The 19,523-nt window shown below is 43.1% G+C and overlaps 1 protein-coding gene across 1 annotated transcript in view; it reads right to left on the bottom strand.

Annotated features, from left to right (window-relative positions):
* Cmya5 (cardiomyopathy associated 5) overlaps window positions 1–19,523 on the bottom strand; it is a 107,637-nt gene that overhangs the window by 10,954 nt on the left and 77,160 nt on the right. Inside the window, exons 9-11 of the mRNA XM_052159650.1 lie at window positions 18,716–18,865; window positions 14,754–14,900; window positions 13,090–13,237 (exon numbers count right to left, since the gene is read on the bottom strand). Coding sequence (XP_052015610.1) covers window positions 13,090–13,237; window positions 14,754–14,900; window positions 18,716–18,865 — 445 coding nt within the window. The remainder of the gene's footprint in view (window positions 1–13,089; window positions 13,238–14,753; window positions 14,901–18,715; window positions 18,866–19,523) is intronic.

Genomic DNA, 19,523 nt, shown 5'->3' with positions numbered 1-19,523 from the left:
ATTACCAACAGGTAACTTACTTTCTTTCCTTTCAATCAATGCACTTAGCAAGACAGATTCTTAAAAAAAAAAATCACCACTGTCTACTAAAATTACTTCTCTGAATTGTTTCTGTTTCTAATCATCTTTTGTTCAGTATTGGCCTTCTAGAGACAAAACCAGACAACATTTTGAAAAAATTAAGAAAACTCAGGAAAAAAAAAAAAGAAGAAGAATACTAGTGATTTTGTGGTTAATGAGAGAAGCCCAAGAAGACAACGGTTTTTTTAACTGATTTGGGTCTGGTGAGGTTTTGGAGTAAGATGATGGTAAGTCGGTTTCCAACACAAAGGACCTCCATTATCCCGCCCACAGATTCAAGCTGTGGAAACCTGAGGGCGCAGTATGTCTTTATACCTGGACAAGCCACTGTCACCACAGTCAACAAAAACTTCAACTCTTCAAAGAAACTTAGTCTTGGCAAGAGAAGAGAATTCTAGCTGCCCCCCCCCCCCCAAAGGCTTCAAAGCTGCTATTATTCCTAAATTGCACACTTAAATGGAAGGGAAAATTCAGGTTCTAGCACCTGAAAGACTGCACATGGTCTGCATGTGGCCTGTAACAGCCCAAGCATTTACAGAGAACTCTCAGGGTTTGGAGGTGGGGCTCTCTGGACTTCCAGTGAGCTCTGGACTTCTGGTGGGTTTGGGCTTCTTTCTTTGTGATACCCTGGCATGGAGTGAGGCTACATGCCCATAGGCCTCTCTCCTTCAGACTACATAATGGCCTGGAGAGATACAAGCTGGGCTACTTGCTGATGGAATTCCTGCTAGCCTGACTTCTAGAGCAGAAAGATGCTCTGACTTCTCGGGAAAAGAACGGTACCCTTGTTCTCACTCATTCCTGGAACGAGGACTTTGCTGTTGTGATTAATGAATGTACTACAAACACATTAAAACAATACACCCCCATCCCAGGGGATGTCTACATAGTTCTCTCTTCCCTGCCTGTTGTAGAAAATGACATGGAGAGCCAGCAAAAGGGAAAGTGCATTGTGGACTCAGCAGTGTTGGGGGTGACCCTAAGGCCCCGTGGCTGTGCTCTGCCACTAAGTGGCATTCTCATGCCTGCTTCTTTAGAGACAAGAGTGCCACTACATAGCCCAGAGTGGCCTCAAAGTAATTCTCAGAGCTCCTGGCCGCTGCCTCCTGTGTCCTGAGATGAAGGGAGTGCTTCTGGAGCCTAGAATGTCTTCAAGGCAAAAACAGTGTCGGTGTGGAATGCAATCCTGTCCCCCACACCCCATGCCCACAAACATAAAACTCACAGTACAGTCCTCAGGAGGGTGGGGTAGGGAGCAGGCTGGTTCTGCAATCCTGCTGGTTAGTGCCCGGCTGGGAAAGGTCAGTACATGCCCCTCAGATGATACTGCTTGTTATTTCTGGACCTACCACCCGACTAGGCCTCCAGAGAGCAGTATATTTAGCTACACCAAGAAAGGGGCTCTGTGTGTGTGTGTGTGTGTGTGTGTGTGTGTGTGTGTGTGTAATTGAGCCATGTGACCCTTAATGACTAGCTGTGTTACAGGTAATTAGTGAACATACAGTCCTACAATGGCACATGTAAGTCCCAGCTAATATCTAGACTATTAGTCTAGGGCAGACACATTGCTTATCTTAATCTAAGTTGACAGCCCAAGAAAAGTTTTAAATAAACACAGATAACAATCAGCGATAAAGTCATTGTTTTAATACACACTCTCAGCATGAGTGGGAGGTTTACACTTCACTTGCTCATTAAATAACTATAGATTGATCACTTATCACTTGTGCTGGCCCTGCTACCCTGGAGTCTGAGTGGGAGTGGTAGGAAAGGAAGGGGTTAACTCGGGAGCCCAGATGCAACATGTTGTAATAGCCCAGTTGTTAAATATCAAGACAGTTTCTGAAGTCTGTCAAGGAGAGTGAATGCCACGATGCCACATATATCATTAACTCCACTTCCTGTGCCATTGCTTGGATAAAGAACAAAGATTATACAGCACTGAAGTCAAAACACAGCGTCCTACCCTGGCAGCATCCTACCCTGCCTTCGGCACCTGAGATGGCCACACAGATGTGCCCAGGGCTCTCACCCTGTCTGTAAAACAAAAGCACCAACCATCAAAACAGACTATCAGATGTGGTGACATTTAAGGTCACAAGCACAAGGTCAAAGGTCAAGTGAAAATGTGCATTGCCAGATCCTCAACCAAATGACAACTTAAAAGTCTGCAGTCTGAAGAGATACTCCCTTCCATCGCTGATGACTCTATTACTTCAAAACCAAAACCTTGTCAAGCCTCCAACCGAATCCATGTGAAATGTGGTCTAGATTAAAGTATAATTTAGGTCCACAGGCTGTGCAAACTTCAGTAAATGACCAGAAAGCAAACAGAACCACATGAACTGTCGCTCCATGATTAAAGGGGATGCTAGCTGAGCGTGGTGGCACACATTTAAAATCTCAATAGAAAGGCTAAGATAGGAAGACCCTGAGTTCAAGTCCCAGCATGTGCTACACAGTTAAACACTGTGTCAGATAGAGTATAGGTGGGGTTATACCTGTAAGAAAAGTGATAATGATGAAAAGTCTAGAACCACGAACAAGATTCAAAGGGCACTAAGACATGGCTCAAACAATGTCACTTGGGGTCCTTGAGTGTGGGGTTTCTTCTGCAAGAACTATAGAGCTGTGGGAAGAATCAGCTTCATGAGCACAAGAGGGGGCCATGTGAGGCCCCTGGCGGGGCAGTGAATTGACAACTAACAGCCTGAGGCTGGCCCTTAGGATGCTGCACCCAGCACTGCTCATCTCCCCAGCAGAAGGACAATCATTTATTAGGTTCTTGAGCCATAAAGCAGAGACTTTGAAGAGACCTGCCATCTCCTCAGTGTGTTAGAGAGCAACCAAGGGGAAGCCATTAAGTAAGGAAGAGCTGCCTAACATGAATGCTGTAATTCTTTACTCTTTCCAGGGGCATGGGGGGGGGGGGGTGGAGAGGCTAGGAATTCTGACACAGTTGCCCATGACTCATAATGGAGCAAAGATCACTGTAGGTAGGACTTGAAAATGAAGTTTTAGAAAGAAATATTTAAGGACATTGTGTTTATGAAGGAAATTACTAAAAGCATCCGCACTAAGTTTAGAGAGAGAGAGAGCGAGAGAGAGAGAGAGAGAGAGAGAGAGAGAGAGAGAGAGAGAGAGAGAGAGATGTACAGTTAAAATATGGCTATTTATCTGGAAATCAGCTTATAACTCTTCCAAAGGAGGATTCAGTAGGGCAGCTAGATGTGAATCTAACTAGAGAAAAAAGAGTTGTGTGCTACACTTACCTTGTGTGCTAAAGCCCTAGGCTCCGACACCCGCAGCACCAAAACAGAGTTAGCAAACCTCATTAAAAATTACAGCCAGACAGAAGGCAGAGCCAAAGATCAGAGAACTGTGACAAGTAGGAAAGAATAGAGAAAAAGAGATAATATCCACATTAGGGACTTCTGAGGATGCTACTAAGAGGCACACCAGTTCTTCTGCAGGAAAATGTGATGTCACAGAACCCTCAATTCTCCCAAAGATAATCAACTCAACACACTCTCTAAAAATAGCAAATTGTCGAGAGTCAGTTGATGGAGGAAGCTACACAAGCTGACTCTGAAAGAAAAATATAAACTAGAAATGAAAAAATATATATAACATGGATGGGCCGCCTAATCCCCAAGGTTCCCCAATAGGAAAGCCCTGCTCCTAAGAACAGCGTGGTCCTTAAACATAAGCACATTGTGGGTAATGGAACAGGTGTGGGGCAGGAGCTGTCCGGAGTGGAGTCAGCTGCAGAGGCTCTCAGAAAGCGTCTCAGATCACAGGAAGAAATAAGAACTTCTTTTTGAGATAACCACACTACCATATGAGAGAGAATGGAGTATGGCAGTTCATGCCTGTAACCTGTAATCCCAGTACTTGAGAAGCAGAAACAGGGGGACTAAAGTAAATTCCAGGCCAGCCTGGTCTGTATTGCAAGTTCTAGGCCTGAAGCAACTATATAGTGAGATCCTGTTTCAAAATCAACCAACCTCCCCCCAAAAAAGTTGGAATCTCTACTTCACATCTCCAACCAAAGTAAATGACAAAACAGATTTTTAAAACAAAATTAAGAAAATGGGAGGATATATATAATATATATACATGCATATATTCAGAAAGAAGACATTTTAAAATATTGCAAAAAAAACCTGAAAGTGTTTTTTCAAAAGAAATTGAAAAAATTCAACTAAATTAACATTTTAAAATATTCATGACAAAATATGTTTCAAAAGACTCCAAACTCACACATGGAGACTAACTTCCTTTAAGCACACACACACACACACACACACACACACACACACACACAGAGAGAGAGAAAGAGAAGCAGCACAATGAATAAGAAAGAAAGTGTCCCCTGTAGAGATGGCTCAGCAGATAAGAGCACTGGCTGCTTGCTCTTCCAGAGGACCTGGGTTCAATTCCCAGTACTTCCATGGAGTTTTAGTACTGGTTCCAGGAGGAGATCTGGTGCCCACTTCCTTCCCATTTCTGCCCTTCTCAGGATCTAGACATGAAGGTAATGCACAGGCATATTTGTAGGCAAAGTATTCATATACATAAAACTAACAAACAATGGAAAGAAGGAAGGAAGGAAGGAAGGAAGGAAGGAAGGAAGGAAGGAAGGAAGGAAGGAAGGATAGTGTCACAATCTAATGGGACGGGGGAGTAGGGAAAGGGAACAGCCACAGAAAAGGAAGTGTGCGTGGTACAAAACACATGGAAAGGCATGAACCCAGAGACAAGAACGAGGGCTTAAACTACGGTTGTGCTTTGCAGCTATCTAACTGGTAAGCCTGTGAAGAAGTGCGTATCCTACACACTGCTGGCCAGAGAATAAACCCAACAATCCCTAAGAAGTTGGTCATATCTATCAAAATTCAAGACACACACCTTTCAACCAGTCTTCCTATTTTGGGAAATTTGTTCTACAAATACATTGTAGATGCGTGAACTTGTATGAGCGGGGGGGGGGGGGGGGTGTTGCTTCCTACAACATAGTTGGGGACAGAAGAGAACAGAAGGCTGTCTCTGTCTCTCGATTGGTCAAGTAAGTTCAAGAACACCCTGAAGAGAGAATACGGAAGGATTGATTTTAAAAATTGAGGCAGTTCCATGGGTGTGGATATGAATGATCACAAAGATATACACGTGAGCAGAAAAGGCAAATTGTTAGGAAAACATGGAAGATTGTGAGCGTCTGTTTGGAAAGTATAGCTGCTTTTATATGAAAGGTTAAAATTGACAGTTGTTACCTTGGGGATGGGAATTGGGAGATGAAGCATAGATTTAAAGAAAATTAAGGTGTTCCACCTTCCTTTTTTGTCTTTTGAATTTGTACCATTAAATATATGTGATGGACCCAAAATTAAAGAATTAACTTTTAAAAAGCAATAGTACTAGAGAGCAAAGACTCCACGAGTAGACTGCATGTGTGTGTTTACAGAATCTGGAAGCACACATGCATTTCAGCACTTTGAAATACTTTGTCTAGTCATTTGATAATCCACTGACTTGACCATGGGGGAAGGTACCGATGCCTATGATGACCCGAGAGGCTGGCAATTGTGTGAAATAGCTCTTCTCTGTACTGCTGTGCCCTGGCGAGGGGTGGCCTGTGTCCACACTGCATGGAGGAAGCCAGGGCCACCACTCCTGGGAGCAGTCATGGGATGGTGCCATCTCCACAGTGCACAGCAGATGGCTAAGTATGAACTGTTGTTTAAAAACACAGTTGGTTCTTCCTGGCGTTCCTATTGGCAGCACCAACACCCAGCCAGCCAGCCAGTGTCACTCTCTGTGAACTGTGAACAGAGTGCATGCTGGGTCTGTGGGAGGAGTGAGGAAGGAGCATTTCCTACCCTGCCTGGGCATCCAAACTGTTATGTTTTGAAAATTCAGTTTTTAATCAATTGTTTTGTTGGATAGGATCTCACTCCGCAGTCCACGCTGGCCTTGAGATCACTATGTAACCTATGTTGGCCTCCATCTCCTTGTCCTCTTCCCTCAGCCTCCAGGACGCTGGGATTCCAAGCATGGGCCAACCACACACGGCTTCTGAGCTGGGCTCCGAGGAGAGGCCCAGGCACCTGAATTTTGCAAGTAACCCAGCTGACTTTCATGACCGGCAAAGTTTGGCAGGGACAGCCCTAAGAGTGTGGGATAGGGAGGGAAAGGACGGAAAGGGGAAACTACATAACCTAAGCAGCATTAAACATAAAATCAAGCCGGCATGACCGCTCATGGCTGTAATCTCAGCACCAGGGAGACTGAGGCAGTAGGATTCCTGAAAATTCCAACCAGCTTTGGCTACGTTCTGAGACCCTCTCTCCATACAACAACAACAAAACGAAAACACAAAAGACAAACTAGCATACATGCGCTTGAAGCTGCTTATAAATCCCTAGCTAGCCATAAATATAGAAAATTTATAAGATGAGGAAACTCAGTTAAATCAGAATTAAGAAGAAAATTCCTTATATCCTAATTTTCCATGGTTAAACAGACTTGGTAAATAAAATTCTAACAGAATCATTTTTCTTTTGCTAAATAAGGATATTATGAGACTCTATGTTACTAAATATCACCATTATTTCATAACAGTGCAGAAAAATAACACAGGCGCCACACGCTGACAACCACAGGGCTTGGGCTTTCCTGTGGCTCAAATCTGTCAGAAAATCAATGTGAGCCAAAGAATCCAGAGAAAGACCCCGGGTTTCTGTTTTCTCCATCTTTACTCTCCGAAGCCTGAACGATGGATGCTGTTTGTATGTCAGACAGAGGCTCCCAGGACTCATTTCTCTGCATCCTCCAAGCTCTCCTTCACCACACTGCGGTCATCTATGTGGACAGTTACGCAGGGTCTCTTAGGCCAGTCTGCTGAGAACAGTGATGTAACACCTCTGCATTCAAACACTGTTTGGAAACGATTAATAGGTCCGTTTATGCGTCTTTTGTAAAACTGCTCTTAGAAACGACCACTATTATCTTAAGAGCCCTTATATAAAAATCTCCATGAAAAATTCATCTCACAGCTGAATGTCATGGAACATAATTGTCTCTCTTAGTGAAATGTTGTGCTTCCTTTTAAAAGAGGAATGAGTTATATAATCTCTTTCCTCCTCTCTCTCAATCTCTCCCCCTCTCCTCTGTTTTCATTTAAGCTGCCAGCAAGTTCGAATTTGGAGTTTATCTTCCACTGTGGTTCTGTTCTTGGCCTGATCTTTCTGACAGTCTTGTCCCCTTGCATTATGTGACTCTTGTATCTACAGGGCTCTTGGGGCTCTGTTGTATCAGGACCCTTTGCTGGGAATGCCCTTCAGGAAACGGGCATAGCATAACTGAAATGGAGAGCATGTTCTGCTCCCGTTGTCTGAGATTCTATGTACAACCAGGAGGATGTGAGGTATCAAACGGCCAGTTAAGTTGGAGTCTTTCAGGTAGAAAGACTTTGCTTAGAAAATGCTGAATTCCTGGGTTAAATGTGGCTCAGCCAATAAAAACTAGGCTCATCACCAAAAATATACGAAAATGCTAAATGCTGAGAACCCTGGGGAAAATCATCGTGTTACTCCTCTCCCAAAGCCTTCTTCAAAGGGATCGGAAAAGCAATTCCACATAAGCATAGCCCGTTACCTCTTGATCACTCAGTGAATTTGGGCTCTGCCGTGTTAGTGATCCTCCTGAGACCCTGTAAAGCAAGTCTGGAGCAGTATTTGTCTTTTACCTACGGGCTACAGAGAAGGTCAGAATCCTTACTGTTGACTGATGGTCAGTCACCAGCTATCTACCTGCAAGCTTAAGAAAGGTTTCAAGGAGACAGAAACTGAGGTTCCTCCTGGCTGTAGGTAAGGGCAGAACTGGCAGCAGGAGTTCAGGCCTGAGCCCCTGACTGTGAGTGGCAACTCTGTCCCTGCTCTGTGGCTGGCCCTCCAGTAGGAGGCAGCATAGTGGATTCACAGGCCCAGCACCCAGGCAGACCCTCCTAAGGCTGCTGCTCACCCTCAAAGATGAGGCCAGAGAGGATCTCCGGACACCACAGCTAAGGCAGAAGCAGGGACAGGAAGCTCACTCTCAACTAATTTGTGGAGTATTGCGTCTCTCAGATTTGTCATTCAATGCACGGCCCACACAGCTAATCCCTGCACTATATTTCTCTCAGTTTTCCTCCGCCACCCACACTTCTGCTGACTTCTCTCTGCAGAGGAGAGACAGAGCAGCTGAGGAAACAGCAGAGTGGTGAAAAAATTTTGAAAGTGTTTTGAGCCCACCCGACCTGGGGAGAACATTCAAAGAAAAACAGGAAGAAGCTGACTAGGGGGACCCTCCATCTGGCACACAAGCTAGGGATCGTCACTCCCACCCACCTCCACACCTCCAGTCCCAACAGGGGCTGACTAGATGGGACAGGCTTTGGTGCCCACATTTAAAAAAAAAAAAAAAAAAAAAGCAAAATTTTAGAAGAATTGTGGAAAAGTTCCTTTGCGCCACTAATTCAGACACTGTGTAGGGGCGCAGTAGGCTGGCTCATTCTATTCAACCCCCAACCCTAACTCCAGAGAATCCAACCAGCACCAGCACTGGCACCGGCACCATTAGTCTTTTTTTTTTTTTTTAAAGATTTATTTATTAATTCTATGTGAGTACACTGTAGCTGTCTTCGGGCACCCCAGAAGAGGACATCAGATCTCATTACTAATGATTGTGAGCCACCATGTGGTTGCTGGGATTTGAACTCAAGACTTTCTGAAGAGCAATCAGTGCTCTTAACCGCTGAACCAAAGAATATCTAAGAGGTCATCACACCGGGAGAAGGAAGTCGGGTCCTCGGATGAATGATTTCATTCTGGCTGCTCAGATGAGAGTGACCAACCTAACCAAGCACAATCAATGAATCAGTGCCCTCCTTCCACGAGTACAAGAGTGTGGGCGTGGCCATGGGTGTGGCTGTGGCTGTGGGTATGTTTGTGCACGTGTGTGTGCGTATGGGTGTGGGCTTGGGCATGGGCATGGGCACAATTTGATAGTACTCATTCTTTTCTCTCCTTTCTTCACTTCAATTCTTCCTAAAGCACTCCAGAGTTTTTAAGGCTCTCCCTCTTCAAGTATATAGGGTGAGAAAACATGGGACTGTGTATAGTTGTTCCTTGTCTTTTGCTGCTGATTTCAGCTGGTTATATAGGACTTGAAGTGGGCAAAGAACAGAGGGGATTGACTCATTCCATTCCTTCTTGCTCATTAACAGGCCTTTGATGATGTCTCCGGATGAGTTCTCAACCCTTACCCACTTTATGATCCAGGCTCTGGTAAACACAGCCACATGGGAAGCATGCTACCTTTTGTCTACTCTATTCTTCTTCAAGAAGCTCTAAACTAATTTTCTGCCAACTAGGGACATATGTAGAGGTTATGTAACCAGTGGGGAAATGGGATTCAGTTTATTATTTTGAGATTATCCTTAAACTGATCTAACTGCAGTGGCAGAGACTGCCTCAGACACTGGGGCTATAGTTGCATCTACTAATCCCTTTAAGGGGTCAACAAATGGAGTAAACCAGACAGCATTCAGCACAGGTCTTTCCAAGGGACAGCACCATTTTAACATTGGCTGCTGTGCGTAATGCCAAATGAGGCTCTAATGCAATAGAAAAAAGGAGGAATTAGTAAGTAGAGGTGATTTCTAAAACACCTGTGGTTTTTTACGTATTGATTATACCAGATGACTAGTTTTCCATAGCTGTTATCATAAAGTTTAAGCTATATATAATATAGATAACAAGTAGGCTTTTTTACAGAGTTTCAAATCACCAGACTCTGAAGTGATGGTTCATCGGAAGATCTGAGGCATGTGGACACGTTCAAAGAGCAGAATTTCCCTCGCCTCTCGGATTCTTAGATGAGAGAAACAAGAGATACTTGCTATCCTTGTCTCTGAGATTAAAGATGAGTTATTTTAGAGTCTAACTGGGCTGTAAAACACTGAGGCTTCTATGGGAAGGAGATGGCTCTGCTATGGCTGCTCGGTAACAGGCTTGGCAGATGGGCATGGTAGGATTCTACTGCCAAGAAGATTCTGCTTGCTTCAGAAGATTATCTATTGTCAAACTCAGCAGGAATCCAGACTTGAAAAGTCAGGTCTGAGCTATAGGCTGGACATTGCACTTCCTGCCACGCAAGGACTTTAAGCACCTAACTGGAAATCAGCTCTGTCTCCAACACAGCTCTAGACTCTCCACGGTGTTCAACGCGTGGAGCTCTCTTTGGTTTTAAACTTGCTGGACTAGATCCACGCTGAGACAAAGGATTTCCATACAGCTCTAACACTGCTGCAAACTTCTGATTATCTAGACCCTCATATATTTACTTTCAACAGAATAAAAACACATTCATTGACAGAGCCTAGATTGAACAATGCAATGACAAGCTTAATGCCTCAATAAATTCTACCTTGGCTTTGGCAAAATTGGTAGATGATTGTGTCTTCTCTAAAAATAGAGGTGCTACTGATCTCTTCGGCTTTGATCGAAGGATTTGTTCAGAATCATTAATGACAGCAAACAGGCCTCTCTTTTATAGTTCTAAGGGCCCCAGGATGATCAAGCAAAAGAAAAAGATCAAGTAAAGGAGATGTGAATGCTGATATATTATCTTTTGATATCTGTTTTCTATGGGACTAAGGAAACAAGATTACCTCAGTAACTCCCAGTTACCAGGCTCTGATAGCTTAGTGTCTGTGAAGAAAAGAGTTTGAAAAGTAATGGAATGAATGGAATAGACCTCAGTTTGAATTCTAACCCCAAACTCACAGTGCATAATTTAACAGAGTGTTAACTTATGTAAGCTCCGTGGTTCTGATTTAATGGAAAGCATTACCTACCTCACAGTATCAGAGAATTCAATAAGAACAAACAGCCCCCAGCACCATGATGGCCCTCCATGGACACCATTCTGTTCTTCCCTTCCCCTTCTCTCTGTAACTACACTTCTGAGATGACAACACAACTCCCTATGTGAGATAGCTACTGGGTCTCAAGGTTTTCAGATTTTTGCTAATTGAAGTATCCAACTGTGCTAAGATGATTTATGTAAATGCCAGCTGGGGGTGCACACCACAGAGGATGAGTCACTTCAGAGCCCTGTGAACAGGCTGATCTTTCCCGGGAACTGACTCTCCTCATCGATGGTAGGAGAAACCACCCTAGGACTCAGAGGTTCCTGAAACAGTACTCTCATAGCATCAAGGACTCCGCAGAGAGAGAGTCACAGAGTCCCTAACTCAGCTTACCCAGAGGTTAAGGGTTTGGACCTTTAAGTGTGACAAATCTGTGGTTGAATTCTCCGTGCCACTTGCTAGTTGAGGAACTTGTTAGAGTCCTTGTGAGGATATCTGCAGCACCTGGCCAGCACCATCACAATACCAGAGTCCCTTATTTCTGTGCTGACCAGGGCTCACCTCTCAAATGTTGGCTGACTCCTGGGGACCTTTTCTGGGAATTTGCTAGCACAATTGCCAAAGGAAAGCTTCCTTCTTAAAACTTTGCATTTGAGTGGCATATTGCAATGCCAAACCTCTTTCCTGTCCCTGATTTCATGTAATTCTCATGTACCCAAAAGGCAGCAGGCTAGGCCTCTCCCATCCCTGCCACTGGTCTGTGTCAGGGATTGGCAAACTGAAGCCCACTGAGATAGATGAAGTGTGTAAGGACTGCAACCAGGGCCAACCAGCTCAGGGTGAGTGGCCAAGAGGAAGCAGAACCAAGGGCAGAGCCAGGGCCAGCATCAGGCCCTGGCTCTCAGGACAGTGCCCTGTCAGACTATCCCGTAGGCATACTGAGATCACAACATGCTTTTCTGAGCTCTCAGACTGACACACATTAGTGACTTTGTAATATATAAGAATATAATGATTCCTAAAGCTCGCCTTCAGCAGTCAGAAGACATGCAGACAGGCTGCTGTGTTTGTATATTTACTGCATTTTCAGTTCTGCAGAAGTGCCTGCCACCCACCCCTCCTCATGTCCCCAGCCGCCATACACTGTCTGATCATTATTTAGCAATGCCTGTCTTCAACCTGAAAGAAACTATAATTATTGTTCAGTCATATGAAACCTTATATCATAACTAAATAAATAGTTGCTCAATCATGGTGCTAATCGAGAGCTTAAATACACTTTATTAAAAGGTTATTTAATTTTATACCATTAGTCCTTAACTTCCTGACAAAATAGTTTATCTCAGTAAATGTGGCTAAAGAACAAAAAACCAAAAAGCAAAACTAAAAATGTCTCCTACCAAAATGCAAATATCAGTTAGTAAGTAGTAATTAGTAGTCTAAATGTTCATCATGGTATATGAAGGGGCTTTCTATAGCCATGACATCAGAAGTTAAGGAAATACTGCCTCATAGATGAGTTAATATTTACTAACTGTCTAGAGGATATGTGGTCCTTCTTTGATAAATTTTAGCTTTATAATTTTAGTGAGGGAGCCTCAGATTTTCTTTACACTAGAAGAATCTCTGTATTCTTCATGTTCCTGGTCTGTCTCTGTGATAATATATGTGTAATTAGCTCCTTTATGCTGCTAATATATGGTGGAGACATTCAGATGTACATTATACATAAGTGCACTATTAGGCTTCTGAGTTAGGTGGTACCTATTCTGACAGAGAGTAAAATCGGCACAGACTGTGCATAAAAGCTGACTAATGATTCAAGTTAAATATACCTCAAAGAATGTTCTAGCTTATTAAAATTTGCATACATTTTTCCTACAAGAGAGTTATTATTCTGCATTGTAGCATGCGTTCTATTATAAATGCAGAGTTCATTGATGAATAGTGACGGCACTGCAGATCAAGTCAACAGCTTAACTGGCTCAGCAGGATTCAAGGATGCTATTCTTGCTGGGAAAGCATAAGCTCAGAGAGGCAGCCTGGGGCCTGGAGCAAGGTTCCTGGGCTCCTGGGCTCCCGATGGACAGCCTTACCTCAGACCCTCGCCCTCAGGAGAGTGCTGTCTGCAGTACTCCAGAGTGTAGGTCTCTGTGGCCTCAGGGTTAGCAGGCCGCCATCTGATCGTGGCAGTGTTCCAGCACACAGTACAGTCTTCTACGTGGATCACAGGCATGGAGGGTGCTGACCGAGATAATAGAGACAAGTTAGTCACAGGCCAGGGACAACCCTCAGAAGATTACTTAAGTATGGTTTTATTTTTAATTTTTGTATCACAAATATGAACTAAAAACTCAGAGGAGATTTAAAAAACAATCAAACCAAAAAACCTCCACACACATCCTCCACACACACATATAGCTAAAGGTGTCCCTCCTTCTGCATTACAGACTGCCAGGTTCTATCCCATCTCCCAACAGTCCCCAAACCTGCTTTCGATGAGACCCCGCCTGATTTTGTTATATGACTACTATATAAACAAAGACAAATATTCTCTCCCTTCTTCTTTTACCCAAAAGGTAGATATAATCTTGTCCCCAGTATATAGTCAGTAAAGATCTGGGTGGAAGAATTGTCTGTGGCTGTGTTTTAAGTTACTGAGGCGGGGTCTTACGTCACCCAGGACGACATGGAACTTGCTACGAATCTTGAACTCTTCCCTCCACCTCCCAAACGCTGGGAGAACACGTGTGGTCCACCACACATAGCCAAGCACTTGTTTATAAATGCGAGAAGAAGGATAAAGGACCAATGGACAGGAATAAGCTACTTCCTGCCTGAGGCGGTGGCGGCAGGGATCTTAAAGGCAAGGTAACCTTTGTAGTGCTTCTGTTGGAGTCCTTGGTGAAAAGACTTCACTACGAGAATATATTCTCAGTCAGACACCAGGGCTTAAACCATTCTGGGTTTTCCCATGTCTGTGTAAGGGAGTCCAATCTCAGCCTGCAATTATACTTTACATGCTAAACCTTTTAAAAATGATGTCTTCTCTTATTTTCAAGCTTAAGAAATAATGAAGTTCTTATAGAGCCTCATACCCCAAAGTATACTCCATGTCTGCTCAAGTTTTCTTAAAGAGGAATCTATTTTAGGCCAACTTATTTAAATCAGTGCTTTTCACTCTTCCTAATGCTGTGACCCTTTAAGACAGTTTTGTGTTGACCCCCAACCATAAAGTTATTTTCGATACCACTTCATAAGCATAATTTTGCTACTGTTACGAATCATAATGTAAATATATGATATGTGATCCCCCCATTTGACTCCCCAAAGGGGTTGCCACCCACAGGTTAAGAACTGCTGGTGTGAAGCATTCTGTGCGGTTCTCAGCTCTAGGAAGCCATTCCTGGGTCTGCCTGCCCTTCCCCTGTCTGTCTTGGTACTCTCTTGACTGTTACCATAATTAAAGCCTGTAAGTATCTAGACCCTCATCAACCATTCCCAATGATCTTCTGGCTTTTTAACTCCTTGTTGCTATTGTTATTGTACATGAGGAATGATCCCAGGGCTTCGAGCTGCTAGACTGACATTCTACCACTGACTTCCATCCTATACCCCAGTTCAGGCTTCGTTTGTACTCAGCAGCATTTTGCCCAACACCCAATAAGTAGCTAGTGCTTCTTAAATACGTACCGGGTGGTGTCAAGAGTCTGTGGAGAACTCAGTATTAACTCATAATAACGTCTTCGCATCTGCTTACCTGTTCTAAAAATTGCTCTCTCACTGGGCAGGCTACATCCGGTGAAGTTGACAGCCATCACCCACACTTGATAACACCGATCGGGTTCTAAGTCTTCAAATACGCAGCAACTCTCCTTCACTGTTAATCTATATTCTTCTACCAGTTCTAGCACAAGACACAATTATGAATTATATAGTAAACTAAAAACTAGTTATTGAAAAACATAGCCTGCGATTTTTACAGAGGACTCAAACTGATAACTTTACAAATACTATTGTGTGATAATTTTCTCTGTAGGATTTGTAAGTACACAGTCGCTCTCTAAAAATGGGTACTTAGAAAGGCGTATGTGGTATTGCTAGTGAACACGTATCACAACTAATAGCATGTTAGTACATTTCTGAGAGTCATGATCCACAATTAAGGTAATTGATTTCAGAAGCAAATGCCAAACTTGTATAGAGTATATATCACCTTAAATTTCAGTAATAGTTTCAAGAAGAGTCTTAAGACTCAGTGCCAACATTCCACAGGACTCTATCTCCAGAACGGACAGCTTATGTGCTTGTAATTAAGACTTGCGGAGAGCCTTTACAGACTAGGAAACGATTCTACCACTCACTATGACTGCACAGGTCTCAGATCCTGACAGTATCGCAAGAACTTTAGTGCCACACCCTGTACAGCTTTAAGGCCTGACCTAACTAGGGTGATTGGATGAAGAAATGCCTAAAAAAAAGCTGAATGTATAGAAAAGCTGTCATTAGGGAGGCCATGTGCTCTAATGGCGATGCAACACCAGCAGCCGCAAAGGGGAATGGAGTATGCTCGTCAAGGAGGTGGATTTATAAAATACAGTGAACAAAGAACTAGTTTGTCTAATCTTGGTAGGGGAACAGTCTCAGGCCATAAGCATCAAGGAAGAGAAGGCTGGGGTTGATAGTTTCCTTGTGCGCTGATTGGTAATTCCTAACCACTCATCCTTGGACCACAGGAAGGCTTTGCCACTGCTCTGAGCCCCACCCTGGGAAGGCTTCGCCACTCCCATAGTTCTGAGGCACTGAGGTCCTCGGCATGGCTGCACTTATATCAACAACACACGTTCTCTCAGAGCTTCCTCCACACTCCATATTGTAGAATCCTTTTAACTAAATATTTCTACCTTTATAGTGAAATATTTAAACTTAATAGGATAATAAGCTATTACGAGAAGTTGGAATTAGTTCAATCAAGATATTAAATTTTCTTAAGTGATTTTACTTAAATGTTTTTATGGTAAATATTGGTAAATGACATTAAGAATGCCTGTCCCTTTGGATTTTTATTTGTTTAGGGTTTGGGGATTTTTGATACATGGCCTCATTTGGAGCAGACTGGCATGGGATGTACCATTCTCCTGCCTCCATATCTGGAGTACTGGGGTTACAGGGACAAGCTACCTACTACATACAGTGATGCCTTACATGTTAGGCCAATCTGATCATTTTTACTGAAATGCTCTCTTCTTTAAAAAGAATAATTTTCTCCCTGGAATTAGCATATGATAGTTTTAGTTATCCTTCTGTATTGTCCCTGAATGTTACCATCTATAATATCCCTAGTTAAGAACCCAGATTAATTACCAAAAGAAGCTTAGGACTCTTTGGTTGCCTAGAGAAGACAATAGTTTAAAGAACATTGCAAACATTAACACTTCCCCTGTAGTCCAGAGACCAACAACTGCAGTTTTTACCAGAGCTGTTCCTTCAGACACTCCTTTTAGCAATCACATGACACATGTTCTTGGAGAGCTTACAATATGCACCACAGTACCACAGGGTAGGTCCTCAGATAGCAAGCTGTACCAGTACATTTCAAGGCCTTGAAACAATGAGACACTTGAGGACATAAAACAGGAAGTCTTCTGGCTTGCGATGAGTGGGATGATCACCTGGAAAGGCACTCCATGTACTAACTACAACTTAAGAAAGGCCTTGGCCAGACATGGACTTTCATGTGTATAACAAAGCAGAGAGACAAATATAAACGGGTTTGTTTACCAGTGAAAGATCTGTTTGACTCCTGACCCAGTCATGAATAACTTAATGTGACTGTGGGAGAATTATTTAACCCTATATCAGTTTTTCCATGAGCTGTAACATTATGGTGTTGTGTAACTATGTCCGCCACAATTAAAACAGCCCATCCTGAAGAGAAGCTCCTTACAATAAAAAGTAAACAATTCAAATAGCTTCAGGAAGTCCCTGAAACTGACTAGATTCACCAGGCTGTTCCCCCTTTCCCCCCTTCCCTTCTCTTCCCCTCCCCCTCTCCCCTCCTTCCCCCTTCTCCTAAGAATAAACATCAAAGGCTGCTAAGAGTCAGTTTCAGAAAAGACAGACTACATAGGTGACTCTGACAAAACCCCAGACACCTAGAAGAAAGAGACCAGCTGAAATGTCTGGAAGAGGTTCAAACCAACTGAGCCACTCGGAAAGGCCAGGCTGACCTGTTGAGCTGACTGCAGACTGCGCAGTGTGCTCCAGGTTCCCAGCTTTGTGATCTGTCACCCACACTGGGGTAGGCTTTGATGATGTCGCTGTCTTTGAGTCGCATCTACTCCTGTGAGTAACTCCTCCTAGTCCTGTAAGTCACCCAGTAAAACTCACTGGCTCCCTATATGGGTCAAGTAGATATGTGTGTGTTATATCTCCCCAGGAAATGTCTGGCGTCTGGGCTTTTGTCAGAGTCACATAATACATTGATCACTGTTATATGGTGACAGGTCCTTTTTGTCTTAGAGATGGATTTAACCAACTTTATTGTGCCACAGTTACCTTCACAGAAACTTTTGTCTAAATTAACTTTATATTTCAAAAGATTTAGGTTTTGTGGCTCAGTTGGTAGAAGGCTTGCCTAGAATGGATGGGTTTGGTCCCCATGACTGTGTCAACCAGGTCTGTAGTGACACCTCGAATCCTAGCACTTAACCAATAGGACTAGGGAGACCACAACCCCAAGGTCATCCTTAGCTACAAAGTGAATTCCAGGACAGTTTTGGACATGTGAGATCCTGTCTTTAAGAAAAAAAATTAACTTTAAACAATAACCTTAAGTCTCCGCAACAGCAAGCTATTCTACTGTTTCTTCTTCATTATAACTGGGCTCCTGAGTTAGGTAACGGGCTGTTGATACTGCCACGTGCTCATCTAATTTCCCAAGCATGTGGGTGTGTCTTCAACAAGCACACTGAGTGCCAGCGCTCTCCCCACTGATTCACCAGGAAGTACAACCTCAAGCTGCCTGCCTCTTAGGCCTTATCAGGCGTTCTGAGCAGAGAGATCTTCACAAAAGCTTACTTTGTGAGGTCTGCCATCTGTTCTCCATGCTAAGCAATTTCAATTTTCTCTCCCATTACTTGGTGTCACTGGGTAGCTGTATCATACCTAGACCCACACCTTGAAGATTGTGAACTCTGAAACTACAAACCTGATACCCAGTGTTGTGTGTGCATGAAACTTACTGTGGAGGACACTGACCTATGTACAACACATCTCCCGCCCCGCCCCCCTCTATGGAGCAGTACAGACCACACTGCCTCTCAGACTTCTGCATTGGTTAAACCTCCATCTCTCTGAAACTTGCAAATGATACTTGCTTCATGAAGATGAGCATCCCTTACTTGCTCCTGGTATTTTGAGCCCTCAAAGTCTAATCTGAGTCTCAGGATTAATACTCATGTTGACCGCTGTGATATCTGTATGCTTTTCCCTGATACCAATTTCCAAATTGTTCCTTTCCTCTAATGTTGTAGTATGCGGTTGTTGAGGGATTTTGTTATCATTACTGTAAGTGGCTAAAAATGCTTTGTGGAAGTATAACATTTTAATGTGTATATGTGTGTATATTTATACATTTATATGCATATGTAATGTGTATGGGTCCTTTACATTAAGATGCAGAAATATTTGCCAGCATCTCTGGCTCTGCAGCAACCTTACCATTTATTTCTTGATCATCCTGAGGCTCCTCTACACAGTACACCTGGAATGAGTCCACGACATCCTCTTTGCTCACGCTCCAGTACACGGCAATTGTTGTACTGGTAGCAGAACTTGGTTCCTGGGGTTCTAGTCTGGGAGGCTGCGGAACTGGAAGGAAACACAATTCACTATGACTAATGCTATTGTACTGGCTGACTGTTTTGTTTAAAACACGTTTAATAGGTTGTTAAAATACCAACAATACAGAAATCTATGGGATTAAAGTAGGAAGGTTCCCCATTGCGACATACAGCCCAGCTCCGTGCCATAGACACAGCCACTGTGAGAGCGGAGTGCGCGACCCTCCAGGGTGCCTCCCAGGCATTTCTGTAAGAGTGTACAGCAACACAAATAGAAATGAACAGAAGTGCACCCCCAGCTGGGGCCGCTGTGTAACTATTCTGTAGTTTTATACTTAGAGAAATAAACTTACACTGACTAATGGACTATCCAATAACTTGGTTTTAGATAATATGTTTTTTAATAGGAAAATGCTATACTGTTCCATATTGGCAACAATATTTATAACAATAAAAAGTTTATAACAATAAAAGGCAGTGAATCTTTTTCAGACATTGTTATAGGATCTTCGAGGTGAAGGACACATAGTAGATTGAATTTTTAAAGCTACAATCCATCTTCTTTTTAAACATAATAGTCCTACAATTTTTTTAATTAAATGTAAAAATTGAAAGGAGTAGAAGTAACCTCTTGATTAAATGACATATAAATTGTAGATACCTGATGTAATCTGTGCCTCTGAATT

Source organism: Apodemus sylvaticus, chromosome 16, assembly GCF_947179515.1.
Source record: "Apodemus sylvaticus chromosome 16, mApoSyl1.1, whole genome shotgun sequence".
NCBI classification, from domain to species: domain Eukaryota; kingdom Metazoa; phylum Chordata; class Mammalia; order Rodentia; family Muridae; genus Apodemus; species Apodemus sylvaticus.
This window is presented reverse-complemented; position numbering and strand designations above follow the sequence as displayed.